General features: G+C 41.0%; 1 protein-coding gene across 4 annotated transcripts in view; it reads left to right on the top strand.

Moving 5' to 3' along the window:
• The window catches only part of DNAJC6 (DnaJ heat shock protein family (Hsp40) member C6), a 112,536-nt gene that overhangs the window by 62,086 nt on the left and 35,728 nt on the right, over positions 1 to 14,722 (top strand). For all 4 annotated transcript variants that reach the window (XM_029618515.1, XM_029618513.1, XM_029618512.1 and 1 more), the window contains 4 exons: positions 44 to 238; positions 418 to 535; positions 2,255 to 2,334; positions 14,460 to 14,653. In XM_029618515.1, coding sequence (XP_029474375.1) covers positions 44 to 238; positions 418 to 535; positions 2,255 to 2,334; positions 14,460 to 14,653 — 587 coding nt within the window. The remainder of the gene's footprint in view (positions 1 to 43; positions 239 to 417; positions 536 to 2,254; positions 2,335 to 14,459; positions 14,654 to 14,722) is intronic.

Genomic DNA, 14,722 nt, shown 5'->3' with positions numbered 1-14,722 from the left:
AGGACTCTTCTGAAAGCAAATAACTCCTATTTTTATTTTGCAGATATATTGGATATATTTGTGATCTCACAGCTGACAAGCCCCTTCATCCCCACTGCAAGCCTATTAACATTAAATCCATCACCATTAGCCCAGTTCCCTTTTTCAATAAGCAGAGGACTGGGTGTAGACCTTTCTGTGATATTCTCATTGGCGAAACAAAAATTTTTTCAACAGCACAAGATTACGAAAGGATGAAGTGAGTTGATTTTCTTTTCTCCTATACATTGTCATCTCCCAGCCTAATAATTCTAGTTCTATTCCAGTATGGTTTAGATACGGTGTCTAAGGATGTTTGCTGAGTGGCATGCGGTTTATATAAAGGCCGTTTGGTTAGCTGCCTTTTTTTAGTTAAATGTCTGTTTTCTCTTGCTACAGGGAATTCCGTGTTCAGGAAGGCAAGGTGGTAATTCCATTAGGAATCACAGCCCATGGAGACGTTGTAGTATCGATCTACCACATGCGATCTACCATTGGTGGGCGACTACAAGCAAAAGTATGTCTCTCTGAACCCTCAGAAAAAAAGCTTAACTTGACTTGGGAGGTGCCTCCAGGCATTCTATTATAATATTGCTTAAGTCTATACTGAAAAAATACATTAATAATAGGGGTGTGGTACAGACCTTTTTTTGTTTTTGCTCTTTCATTTTTCTCATTTTTGGGCCTCATTTACTAAGCATTTTTCCCCATAGATACAGAATAGCCAGGGAGGATAACTTTAAAACATGCGTTCTTGCGCCCATATACGCATGTATAGGGGTGTGCATGCTCATGCTTGTGTATTTTATAACGTACATGCAAAAGCACGTGCATGATGTAAAATATGCATAAATCTATCCTACAACATTCACATGTAGTTAAGAGATACACGGAATGCATTTTCAACATAGCTGGATAAATCTCAAAAAGTGCTACTTAACCAACTAAATAGCGCTTTTTAAGACTTATCTGGCTAAGTAAGATAGCCGGATAAGTAAAAAAAAAAAATGCTTCTTAGTCGGATAAGTAGTGTTTGAAGACTTATCTGGCTAAGTGGCGAGACTTATCCAGATAAGTGGCACGCTTCTGCTATATGTGTGTATTTGTACTTCTAATTTGAAACATTTACATGTGGAGATTTGAAACATGTATTTTTCTTAGCATTTGGCCATGAATTTTAAAACACCCGTGCATGAAGGAAAGTATCAGTTTTACCAGTTTGGCCACCAGTTTGCCCTGTCCATCTCTAGGTCACCGAGACCCTCCTGGTTTTTCACTTGAACTCCGCCAAGTTTACCCATTGCAGTCACCCAGTCAGTATTTGCTAACAAAGACTTTTATTCTTACTTTTTCCAGATAATTAGCAGGTGTAAATATACGTAAAATAGTTCTAAAATAGCAACTTATATGCGTAAATGTTGACCCCCCCCCGCCTGGGAACGCTCCATTTTTTATATGCACAATTTTTCTCATGTAAGCTTACTTACATGTGTATGTTTGGATTTATAAAATAGGATATAGATATGCTCATGATATTTTACATTTATTAAAGCTAATTTTACATGTGCAACTTGTTGAAAATTCACTTATTAATAAGGAAAAAGCATTAGTAAATTAGGCCCTCTGTTATGATTCGCTTATTGGAAACATAAAAGAAAAAAAAACAAAAACCCCAAATTAAAAAAGAAACACAAATCAAAATAAAATTGTCAAGCCGCTGCAAACTCACACTCATCTCCTGATCCTCTCCCAAGCCCCCTGGGTACCTTCTGGACCCTGTTACTCCAATAGTATCTTCATTTCATTTTAAATCTTCACAGTACAGTAATGATCCCTGGCTGATCCTGCCGGCAGAATAAGGCTGGCGCCATTTTTTCAGAAGAAATTAAAAATGGTGCTACTCTTCTTCTGCCATTTGTTTTAAAAAAAACCAAAATGGAAAATTTTGTTAACATTTCCTGATTCATTTTGAATGAATGCACATCCTTAATCTGCAAAATTAGAACTTTAAGTTCCAGTCTCTTTTACCAGAACCTGTTTGGGAGCTGTGTGTGTTGCACCTGTATTAATGTATCATGATGTGAGTAGCTGCTGGGTTCTATTGACTTTAGGGAATCTGCCCGTAACAGCCTAAGAGCTATCTACAAATGTCCTTCACGTTTTAGAGGCCATTACTTTATGTTTATGTTATTTTTTTAAAAAGGGAATGCGACTCACTTTTCTTGCTTAATTTTAGATGACAAATACCCAGATATTTCAGATTCAGTTTCATACTGGATTCATATCACTTGGAACAACAGTATTAAAGTTTACCAAGTAAGTATTTTGTAAGCTGCGAGGAGTCACTGTACAGGACATAACATAAAATATGACAGCACCTAAGGCCAGTAACATCTTCAGAGGTTTGCTCAGTTTATTTCCTGGTGCATGCCACAGACCAAGGTTCATCTCTGACTTTTCCTTCACTTCATTGCAACTAGGGATCCTCTTTTCTTTAGCTCAAGCTTTCTTGAATTCCGTCCATCCAACACCTCTCCCCTGGAAGGCTGTTCCATGTAAGCACCATCCTTTCCATGAAGAATATTTTCTGATGATAATCTAGTGTTTAGCTTCTTGGAATCTCATTTCATGACTTCTTATTCTAGAACTTATACAATCAATCCTGGCCTTCTTACTTTGGTCTTAATCACTTTTAATAAGATGAGATATTACAAACATCGGATTCTGGACTTGTTTTGAATGGTCCATTACTGAATTCTATAGTTACATAGCAAAATCTAAGAAATTTAATTGAAAATTTATGATGCTTCTTTAGGTACCCTGTGGGCCAGATTCTAAAATCTACGCCCGATTTTATAACATGCGCGCACAGCCACGCGCATGTTATAAAATCCAGGGTCGGCGCGCGCAGCCTTCCTCCGTTCCCTCCGAGGCCGCTCCATAATCGGAGCGGCCTCTGAAGGAACTTTCCTTCTGCCACCCCCCACCTTCCCCTCCCTTCCCCTACCTAACCTGCCCCCCAGCCCTACCTAAACCCCCTAAATTTTTAAGTTGCGCCTGCCTCCAGGCAGGCGTAGGTTACGCATGCCAGCGACGGCCGGTCTGTGATCCCGGGCACAGCAGCAAATGGCTGCTGTGCCTGGAGGCTCCGGGGCTTGCGCGCGTCGCCGAGCCTATGCAAAATAGGTTCGGCGCGCGCAAGAGGCTTTTAAAAGGGTTACGCGCGTAAGCCTTTTAAAATCCGCCCCTGTATGTTTAATGTAACAATCTATAGTACTTAAAATAGAAGACCTAACTATAGCACATACACATAATTATCCTAATTAATAAACTGGTATATTGTTTTGGATGTTGCATAGATTCAATATGTTAGAGCATGCATGGAGCACTTTTGTAGCAATAATTCACTAATATTAAATGGAAGCTTTGATAAGCATCTCTGCATCTGGAACACCACCACCACAACCAGACCACAAACCTTGGTCTTTCATACCCATTACAGATGCTTAATCCCAATTTTGCGAAATATTATCTATCGTAATTGCTCAGCATTTAATACTATCAGAAATCTGTATCTCTTGGACCTGAGCAGTATGTTTGGGTACCGTTAAAAACCTGGTTCTTTCCACATGGTGAATAAAATTTAAGTGACAAAAAAAAAACAAAACTGTAGTTATCATACATCTATCTACAGTATATAAACAGAAAGTTTATTATCTGTTTCATCCCAAGCAAGAAAGGAAAAGCAAATTATAACATAACTAGGGCTTATAATTTTAGTTGTTTATATTTGCTTTCTTGGCTGCTGACATTCAGTGTGTGGCGGTGGCCATGAAAGCAAATAGAATGCTAGGAATTATTAGGAAAGGAAAGGAGAATAAAACAGAGAATATCATAAGGCCTCTGTATTACCTAATGGGATGTCCGCTCTATGAGTATTGTGCACAGTTCTGGTCACCGCATCTCAAAAATGATATATCGGAATTAAAAAAGCTACAGAAAAGGGCAACCAAAATGATAAGGAGAATGGAACAACTCCTCTATGAGAAAAGGCTAAAGAGGTTAAGGTTCTTTAGCACTGCAAAGAGACGGCTGAGGAGAGATATGCTAGAGGTCTATAAAATAATGAGTGGTAAACGCAAATCAGTTGTTTATTCTTTCAAAAAGTAGAAAGAGTGGGGGACAGACAGTGAACTTACTAGGTGATACATTTGGTGTGCAGCCAAAAAAATTTCATATCATTTTGTTTCTTTTTTTCCCCCACTTTCATTTCATTTTTAGTGTACACTAATTTTGAATGAATGCACATTAATGTGAGTTAAAGGTTGATTTTAAAAGCCCTATGTGTGCCAAAGCTGGGAGATACGTGCGTGTCTTCGGACGGTGCGCTGCATGGTTTTAAAAGTGCGCACGAGGTCCCCTATCGCGTAACTTTACTTTTGCTATGTATGGTGTGTAAGTATTAAAAAAAATTAGGCAAGTCAGCGGGGTTTTAATGGTTGGAGTTAAAAGGATAAAAGGGAGGCTAACTAACATGGTGGGGTGTTTAGGAAATCCAATCCGGTAACTGGGTGAACTTGGAGTGAACTAGGAAAAAGGGGCTATTGCATTGGTACGTGTTGTTTTTAAAATTCCCCCCACTTACATGGTAGAGCCGGCATTTGTATTCCCATGCATACGTCCATATATAATTGTATGCACATGGATGCGGGAACAGCCGATTTTATAACATACTCTCTTATATATTTTATATATAATACTCTCTTAAGACCTTTCTTCTTCCAGCTGAATCAGCTTCCAAGTTCATGATCCTTGTTTTAATGTAACTTTTTACTTTTTACTTTTCTACTTCCTTACTTTTTTTGCTTCCTCTGATTATAAAAAGTTGTTCCTCTGGTTATATGTATCTATCCCCTGTTTGATATAAACCGACCTGATATGGTATTCTTCCTTGAAGGTCGGTACAGAAAAATGTTAAATAAATAAATAACATGCATGCATATACGCACATGTTATAAAATGACTGTCCACTGGCTTGAGCCGGTATAAATATATACATGTATGCCCGCGTGACTGTTTAAAAGTTATCCTCCCAGTGCACATTAACTCGCATTACTATGCACTAATTCAAAATTATTGCATACTGAAAATGAAACAAAAAACTGCTGCACGTCCCTAACAAAAAGGAGAAAATATTTTTTTACTCAACTCGTAATTAAACTCTGCAATTTGTTGCTGGATAATCTGGTGAAAACTATTAATGCAGCTGGGTTTATGAAAGGTTTGGAGAAGTTCCTAGAAGAAAAGTCTATAAAACATTATTAACGTAGACTTGGAAAAATCCACTGCTTATCCCTGGGATAAGCAGCATGGAATCTATTGACCTTTTGGGTACTTGCCAGGTCCTTGTGACCTGTATTGGCCACTGTTGGAAACAGGATACTGGGCTTGATGGACCTTTGGTCTGACCCAATATGGTAAATCTTATGTACAGTTAGGTGTTTATTTTATAACTAATTAGGGGGCACCAGAAATCAGTGTTTATCGGTGTTTTCGTTACATAGGTACTTTATTGGGAACCTTTTCTGGTTGAATCAAATACATACATTTGTGCAGCTGAGGCGTCATTAGTATGGAAAAAACAAAAAAAGCAAAGCAGAGGATCCAGGCAAAGGAAGGGTGAGAGTAGTAGGGAAAGTGATGTTTTCCTGGTGTTTATCTAATAAACACCTATTTTATTATTTTTTTTTTTTTTGCATCAGGGTATTTTATCAGGGTTTATTGGTTAATACCAACAATCAGAAGACTTAAACAGAATCTGGGGCCAGTTCAAAAATCTTTCCAGGCTGCATTTCTCCTATGTTAGAGGAATTTTAAACATTGTAATATTTTAAAATGGTTGACCTGAATGGCTGATTCAGGCTTTTCTGTTGCCTTAAGCTCCTCTTTGTTGGTGCAGGTGGGCAAAAGTAGGCAAGGAGACAAATCATGCATAAACAGCACTTTACTCTGAAGGACAAAACCATAAGCTGAGCAAATGGCTGTTTGCTGAAAATACTTACCTGGACAAATGTCAACCTGCCTGTTCTGTAGCAAATACCTGAGTTTCAACCATAGCACATAGCACTTAATACACATGTACACACTAGAGCAGTGGTTCCCAACCCTGTCCTGGAGATCCCCCAGCCAGTCGAGTTTTCAGGATAGCCACAATGAATATGCATGAGAGAAAATTTGCATGTTATAACGGCAGTGCATGCAAATTTTCTCTCATGCATATTCATTGTGGCTATCCTGAAAACCTGACTGGCTGGGGGGCACCCCAGGACAGGGTTGGGAACCATTGCACTGGAGGCTGGCCTTGGTGTGCACACATTTTGATAGATCAATATATCAACCAAAAAAAGTTTACTGGTTATTTATTACAAACACTTGGTAAAGATGATATAGACTGAACTGCCTCATTAAATTTGTAGGATCGATCCAGCCTCAGCTCAAAATTATATAAGTGAGCTGCCAAACTTTTAGGTCCATTTTATATAATTTTTTAGTATAATTTTTGTTACAAATAAAACAGTAATGCTTATCCTCAAGCAATAAGTCCAATCCCCGACCACAGCTATAACTGAGTTCAAAGTCCCAAATTATCAAAAACAGTACTTAGCTTGTACAATATGTCATGAAAACCACCCCGACAAGGATCCTTGTTTCGAATGCTGCCTGCTTCATGGGAATTGTAGGTATTCTTAATACTGCTCACTAGAAGTTGATCCTCTCAATATTCTTCTCAACGCTGTAAAACATGGAGGCAACGGAAGGAGATTAAATAGGAGCAGGAGATGACGTAGACATCAACCTGTCATTTGAGCCAATATATCTGCCATTTAGATCAGAGAATACCAATTTATAATCTCGAGACCACAAGGGGCTTCTGAATCCCAGTAGAAAATCCAGAATTGTTCCCTTTTATTGAGGAGTGACTGTATATCACCACTTCTTTTTGGCTACTGAAGTTGTTCCAGTATAGTCCATCTTAAATCAGAGAAGCAATGAGAAACTGCATACAATGGGCCACTAAAGGGGCTGTAATTTTTGCTATATTGATACAGCTTCTAGGTTCAATTGATCTTTTGATCCTAGTTTATTGATCTTTTGATCCTAGTTTACTGGAATTCAATTCATTGGGCAGTTTTTGTGATTTGAACGTTGGTACACACATTTTGTCCAGCAGGATAGAAGTGTGCATTTTTTTAAATTTATGATTGGCCTGGTTCACTAAGAGGTCAATTTTCAAAGGATTTAGGTGCCTAACTTTCAGGCCGATACAGTAAACGTCGCGGGAGAGCGGGCGAGCGCCCACTCAGGCCACTCTCCTGTGCGCGCGATTCAGTAAAAAAAAATATTCAAATTAGGGCCCGAGGTAAAAAGAGGCGCTAGGGACACTAGCGCGTCCCTAGCGCCTCTTTTTTTGACAGGAACGGCGGCTGTCAGCGAGTTTGACAGCCGACGCTCAATTTTGCCGGCTTCGGTTCTCAAACCCGCTGACAGCCACGGGTTCAGAAACCGGACGCCGGCAAAATTGAGCGACCGGTTTTCAACCCGCGAGCCGCGGGCTGATTTTAAATTTATTTTTTTTATTTTTAGCTATTTTTTACTTTTGGGTCTTCCGACTTAATATCACCATGATATTAAGTCGGAGGGTGTACAGAAAAGCAGTTTTTACTGCTTTTCTGTGCACTTTCCCGGTGCCGGCAGAATTAAAATGAGCGGCTTGGCTGCACATTTTACTTACTGAATCTCGCGGGAATAACTAATGGGGCCACTGTACAGCTGTACTGTATCGGCCTGTTTGGGAGTTAGGACCCTAAATTGGCCCTTTCAAAAATTTACTAGAGCTGAGTACCTAAATTAGGCTCCTAGTTTCACTAGCCTCTTACATTTTAGGACTCAAAAAAGTGGGTAGCTGCAGGTTCGGAGTTAGGTTGGGGAAAACCAGTAATGATTTTCAGCACTAAGCACATAGGGGTAGATTTTTTAAAAAAGCGCGATCGCGTACTTTTGTTTGCGCAGCAGGCGCAAACAAAAGTACGCTGGATTTTATAAGATACGGGCATAGCCGCGCGTATCCTCTAAAATCCTGGATCGGCGCGCGCAAGGCTGCTGATTTTGGGCAGCCGGCGCGCGCCGAGCCGCACAGCCTGCCTTCATTCCCTCCGAGGCCGCTCCGAAATCGGAGCGGCCTCGGAGGGAACTCTCTTTCGCCCTCCCCTCCCCTCACCATCCCCTCCCTTCCCCTACCTAACCCACCCCCCCGGCCCTATCTAAACCCCCCCCTACCTTTATCCATGGATTTATGCCTCCTGGAGGGAGACGTAAATCCATGCGCGCCAGTGGGCTGCTGGCGCGCCGAGACTCGACCCGGGGGTGGTTCCGGAGGATGCGGCCTCGCCCCCGGAACGCCCCGGCCCGAAACCACGCCCCCGGGTCCGCCCCCAAAACTCTGTGTCGTTCGGCCCCGCCCCAACACGCCCCCTTCCAAAAACCCTGGGACCTACGCGCGTCCCGGGGTTCTGCGCGCGCCGGCGGCCTATGGAAAATAGGTGCGCCGGCGCGCAAGGCCCTGCTCGCGTAAATCCGTCCGGATTTACGCGAGCAGGGCTTTTAAAATCCGCCCGATAATTTAGAACCCTAAATCTCAAAAAATGAATAGTAGTCCTAAATTTAGGGTCCTAACTTTAGGTGAATTTTCAGCTGATAATTTAGGATGCAAAGTTTGGCTGAAAATAGACATTTAACATAGGGCCTAAATTTAACTGCTCAGAGATCAATATGCAGTGGGCCATTGGGCAGGAATGTTACCCGGGTAAAGTTAGCTGAATAATTTTATCTGGATATTCAGTGGAGTATACCCAACTGTGTTCCTCTGAATATACTTGGATAATGTTATCCAGGTAAAGTTATTTGTGTATCTTTAGGACAGCTCTTTTTGCAACCAGACTTACTTGACTAACTTTATCTGGTTAGTGCTGAAGATCAGTGGTCACCAACTAAAATTTAACTGTACCCCCAGAATTCCTCCATCATTACCTCTTTTCATCTAGCTAAATTTTTTACATATGATTATCAGGGCAAAATTTAGTTGGTCAGTGGGAGAAACTATGTAAATCTTGGATTTTGTTCGAGTAACTCCAAAATTTACCGGTCAAACCCTTTGAATATCGACCTTTCCATTTTTATAAATATTGATTTCTAAAGATTTTCTCCTATTTTTAGTATATGGGGAAAATAATCTTAGTGAATCAAATAAACTAAAAAGACTCCTGGTTCAGGCAAGATCATAAGAGATGAAGTTCTACGGGTAACATAGTGCTTTATCTGCTGTAAAGCTCTTTTGAAAATTGTTTTACTGATAACACACATAAAATATATGCATACACATTGCAGGCATATAATTTTATGAGCATAGTTGGTGGTGGAGTCTGAGTGGAGTTGGAACTTATGCGTATACTTTAGATTTTAAAAATTATTAGGTGAATTTTCAAAGGAGGTACATGTTTAAATGTAACACACTAGCGTAGCTATTTTCAAAAGCCATTTGCCCATGTTAAGTTCACTTAACGTAGGTAAAACCTATTGACAATTCAATGGTGTATATTGTAGAAATTTTCAAAAGCCCACTTGCACGGGTAAAGTGCATTTACACAATAAAACCCAGTTTTATGCATTAAATGCTTTTGAAAATCAGTCCCTATGTACATAAATTCTCTCAGCAAAACTGCACGCACAAAATAGCAGGTGTAATTATGTACATGTAGTTTAGCTGGGATAATTTTCGAAGCAGACTTATGCACGTAAGTTTGCTTTGAAATTTGTTATAACTAATGTGCATATTTGCTGACTAATTTATACACCATGTTATAAAATTACCCCTAAATGAATTATTAATTTCAAAAACAGCCAGTAGGTTATTTAGCAGGCAAAAGTCCCTGTATACACTGCATACTCTTATAACTGTAACATTTATATATGCTTTACCGATAAATCTTGTTGATCTTATTATTATTATTTATTAAATTCGATATACCTCCTATTCTAAGAACTGATTAGGAGGTTAATAATTAAAATAACATGCATAATTTAAAGTATAAATATGACCAAATATAGTAATAGCACAATATAATGTAAAACAAATACAGTAATATCATAAATCCAAGACAAACATTGACAAAAAAGAAGAATAACTGCTAATAAAATAAAACAGAGTTGCTTATCTGTAGCAGGTGTTCTCCAAGGATAGCAGGATGTCAGTCTTCACAAGTGGGTGACATCATCAGATGGAGCCTGGAACTTGTATGTCAACGTTTCTAGAACTTTAACAGTGCCCCACTGGGCATATGCAAGCTGGCATGATACTACGTGTCCAGGCAAGTGCCCCTCAGTCTATTTTTTTTTTGCTTATACTTGGAGAAGCCAGCTCCATGGAGAGATGGATGGGTTTTGTGAGGACTTACATCCTGCTGTTCTTGGAGAAAACCTGTTACAGGTAAGCAACTCTACTTTCTCTGAGGATAAACAAAATGGCAGTCTTCACACATGAGGAATCCCTAGCTACAGACTGCCCCAAATGAAAAAAGGGGAAACAAAATAGTGCCACTGTTTTTGTTTGTAACAAGCCTTTTTCTTCTATATTTTACTTATGAGGAGCAGCCTGGAATAGAATAGAGTTAGGTTCCACATTTCAAAGATATTCCGCAAGACAGACTCGCCAAAACAACTGTTGCATAAGAAGTCCATGCCCAAATAATAGTATGATGTGAATGTGAGGAGAGAGTTCCATGTCCCAGCTTTACAGATCTCCTCGATGAAGATTGATCTTAAGTGGGTGACCAACGCTGCACAACCCAACAGATCCAGGCCTGCCTGGGCATAATAGAAAATATGCAATCTGCTAGCCAACTAGATAAAGTGTGTTTTGCAATGGCAATCTCCAGCTTTTTGGTATCAAAAGAAACAATAAACTGGGTGGACTTTCTATGGACTTCAGCCAGAACCAGGTAGAAGGCCAAGGCTTGTTTGCAGTCTAAACTGTGCAGTGCTTATTCACCTTGGTGGATATGTGGCCAGGTAAAAAAATGTTGGAAGGATGATTGGCTAGTGAAGATGAAATTCTGACACCAACTTAAGATGGTATGCAGAACTATCCTATGATGATAAAACTTAGAATAAGGTGAATAAATTACTAGAGCCTGGAGCTCACTTATCCTGTGCGCCTAATCACTGCCATAAAAAATATGACTTTCCAAGTAAGGTACTTCAAGTCGCAGGAGCACGGTGATTCAAAGGGAGCTTTCATCAGCTGGTCAGTTTCATGTTGAGGTCCCAAGACACGGCAGGAACCCTGATGGGAGGCTTCAAATGAAGTAGGCCTCGCGTGAATCAGCAAACCAAAGGCTGTACAGAGATGGATCTACCTTCTACATGCTTGTGATAGTTGCCAATTGCACTAAGATGCTCTCTTACTGTGTTAGTCTTAAGAATTGACTCAAATAAATATAGAAGGTAATCAAGCACTTTTTATGTGGAGCAGGAGAAATGGTCTACGGCCTTTTGCGCATACCACAAAGCAAGTTTCCTCCATTTGAGTCCATAGAACTTTCTTCTGGACTCATTCCTTGAAGCTAAAAGAACATGAGTTACATTCTCTGAGAGATCCAGGGGTCGCAGAGTTAACCTCTTAACATCCAGGCTGTGAGAGCCAGGAACTTGATGCTGGGATAGCACAACCACCTTTGATCCTGAGTGATGAGAGCTGGGGAATTCCCCTCTCTGATCAGAACCCTGATGTTCATCTCTTGCAGGAATGGGAGCCAAATTCATTTCAGCCAAAAAGGGGCTAAGAGAATCATGGTTCCTCTATCTTCTTTTTGCTTCAACAACATCTTCTCTATCAGCGGAATCAGAGGATATGAGTACAGCAGGTCCTTGCTTCAATCAAGGACAAAGCTGTCTGAGGCTAATTTGCCTTGAGTCTTTTTCCTGGAACAGAAGAGCAGGACTTTCCTGTTCTGGGGAGATGCAAACAGATCACCATGGGTGTGTCTCACTCGTGGAATATCTGGTTTGCTACTTTCCATGGTGGTTCCAGGACCTGACTCACTCTGTCCACAAGAACATTCTCCTTGTCTGACAGATATATGGATCATCCCCTGAGGGATGGCCCAGGCCCATATCTGGACAGTCTCTTGACACAGGAAGTATGACCCCCATGCCTCTCTGCTTGTTGATGTAATACATTGCTACTTGATTTGTCTATCTGGACCAGGATTACTTTGTTGGCCAACCAGTATCTGAAAGCTTTTCAGAGCATACTGATCTTCCCTTAGTGTAAGGAAGTTTATCGATGACATTTTTCCTGAGCAGACCAAAGATCTTGGGTGTAAAGCCCTTCTAAGTGGACTCCCCACCCCAAGTTGGTCACATCAGTGGACAGGAAAAAATTGAAAGGATATGTCTCTGGTCAGATTGGAATTGATCTGCTATCAGGCCAGGGAGCCCCTGAATAGCTGACTGTTGCAGATGCCGTCTCAAAGATACTGAGTAGCCTGAACCCACTGCAATTTGAGGCTCCATTGAGCTGTGCCAGGGGAATAACGTGCATCCTTAAAATGTCCCATGGTGATACCTGCCAATTCACTTGAATCCGCTCTCGATTCTAGTGCTTAGAATAAGCAGGTCTTCCAGACTGGCTGGAGGGTCCATATGGGCTAATTCATTCTTGATATATGGGGTCAATCTCTAATGGAAATGAGCATACAGTGCAGGCTAATTCTAATCCATGTCTGCAGCAAGGTGCCAGAACTCAGTACATATTTGGTGACAGATCTCCACCCCTGTTAAAATCCTAGCATCCAGAGATCTTCCTAGTGCACCCGATTTTGTTCTCCAAATGGCAAGGACAGGGAAGTTTTGAAGGAATTGACTCGATTCAGGACAGGAACATGATGGTCCAGCAAGAATGCCATCTAAGCTAGGCATGCGTTGGGCAAGCAGTTCACCATGAACTCTACCTTTAGAGCCTTTAAGTGGTAACTACAGAGGTGTACCCAGGATCAAAGTTTGCACTGATGACTGAAACCTCAGAGTGACCCCTGCGACCCATCATATTTTTTGGGCAAGGGCATCCGAGATTTTATGGTGGGTTCAGTGGGCATAGGACATGAGTCCCCTCTCTTGGGGATAGATCCTTGAAGAATATCTACCTTTGCCTCAAGGCCTGAAGCTGGGCCTGCATGCCCCAAACTGCATCCATGAAGCCTTTCAACATTTGTACTATCCCAGCTGGGGCCTCTGTCTTGTCCTGGTCTCCTGAGTTAGGCTGCTTCAAGTTGTCTGGTGTTTTGGGGGCTTCCCTCCAAGGGAGAACAAGGACAGATTCTGGAGGAGGCCAGGGGTCTTGGTAAGCAGTGGCTTGGAAGTAAACTCAGAATGTGCAGCTTCCTACCAATGTTTTTACCCAATGCCATGGCCATTCTCCATGGGTTCAGCCTGTGGGTGCAGGCCACAGCTGGGACTTGACAGTCTGTAAAGCACTTGAGGGTGCAGGCAGTTCGATGGTTGGGCCTAAGCATGGATTAGAAATCTGGCAAAGATCCGAAGTCAGTCATGGGTCAGAAGGTCAGGCACAGAGCATGAATCAAGGGCCAGTCAGACAGTGTTTACACAGGCAAGGCCTCAGAAGACTGTTTGGTCAAGCAGGGTCCCTTATATACAGCTTTTAATCGGAGGACATACCCCAGGCTGGTCCAATTGGAAGCTTCCTGGGGCATGGACTGTTCCTGCCAGGCAGTCTAGGTAATTACTACCTATGGATTTTATGCACAAAATGATTTATGTTCATAAAATTAGCATATTATAACAATTTTCAAAAGTCCATTTACATGCTCAAAGTGCACTTATACATGTAAAACCTATTGAGAATTCAATAGCATATATCGTAGCATAAAATGCATTTATGTGCATAAAACCTGGTTTTAAGCAAGTAAGTCCTTTTGAAAATTGTTCCCTTTGTGTTTCAAGATCATCTAATCTTGTGGCTAATCATGAGAGTCTAGCTCTGAGCTCCAAGGGTTGCCAGTTCAAGACCCTGCTATTCCTTATACTGGCTGGACTCCATCGGATGATGGCACCCACTTGTAAGGACTGCTATCCTTCTTGTTCTCAGAGAAAGCTGAAGTTACCAAAAAGAATTTTAAAAAGGCCGCCCCAAAAAAACATGTCAAGAAATAATGTCAAAAATGTTCAGCTAAACTGCAGTATGAATAAAAAAATACAACAGAATTAATCAACAATTAAAAGCCTGGCTGAATTTTTAACTAGAAAAATAGGAGTTACTGCCACATGCAGACTTTCTCATTAATTAACTATCTTTGCTAAACCTTTAGGCCCGAATTGGATGCATGCGATTCTCCAGATAAATATCCCCAGCTATTTCATATAGTACTGGAAATAGAAATCGAATCCACTGACAGACAGACAGATCTTACTCCTCCCTGGGAAAATTTTACAACAAAAGATGTCAACCCCAGCATCCTTTTCTCTTCTCACCAGGAGCACCAAGATGCTCTTGCACTGGGAGGTAAGTATTTGAAAGCTGCTGATGTTCACGATCCATCACCTTTATGAAGATGCATTGCTGTTCCCTTTC

This window comes from Rhinatrema bivittatum, chromosome 10 (assembly GCF_901001135.1).
Source record: "Rhinatrema bivittatum chromosome 10, aRhiBiv1.1, whole genome shotgun sequence".
Lineage (NCBI taxonomy): Eukaryota > Metazoa > Chordata > Amphibia > Gymnophiona > Rhinatrematidae > Rhinatrema > Rhinatrema bivittatum.
This window is presented reverse-complemented; position numbering and strand designations above follow the sequence as displayed.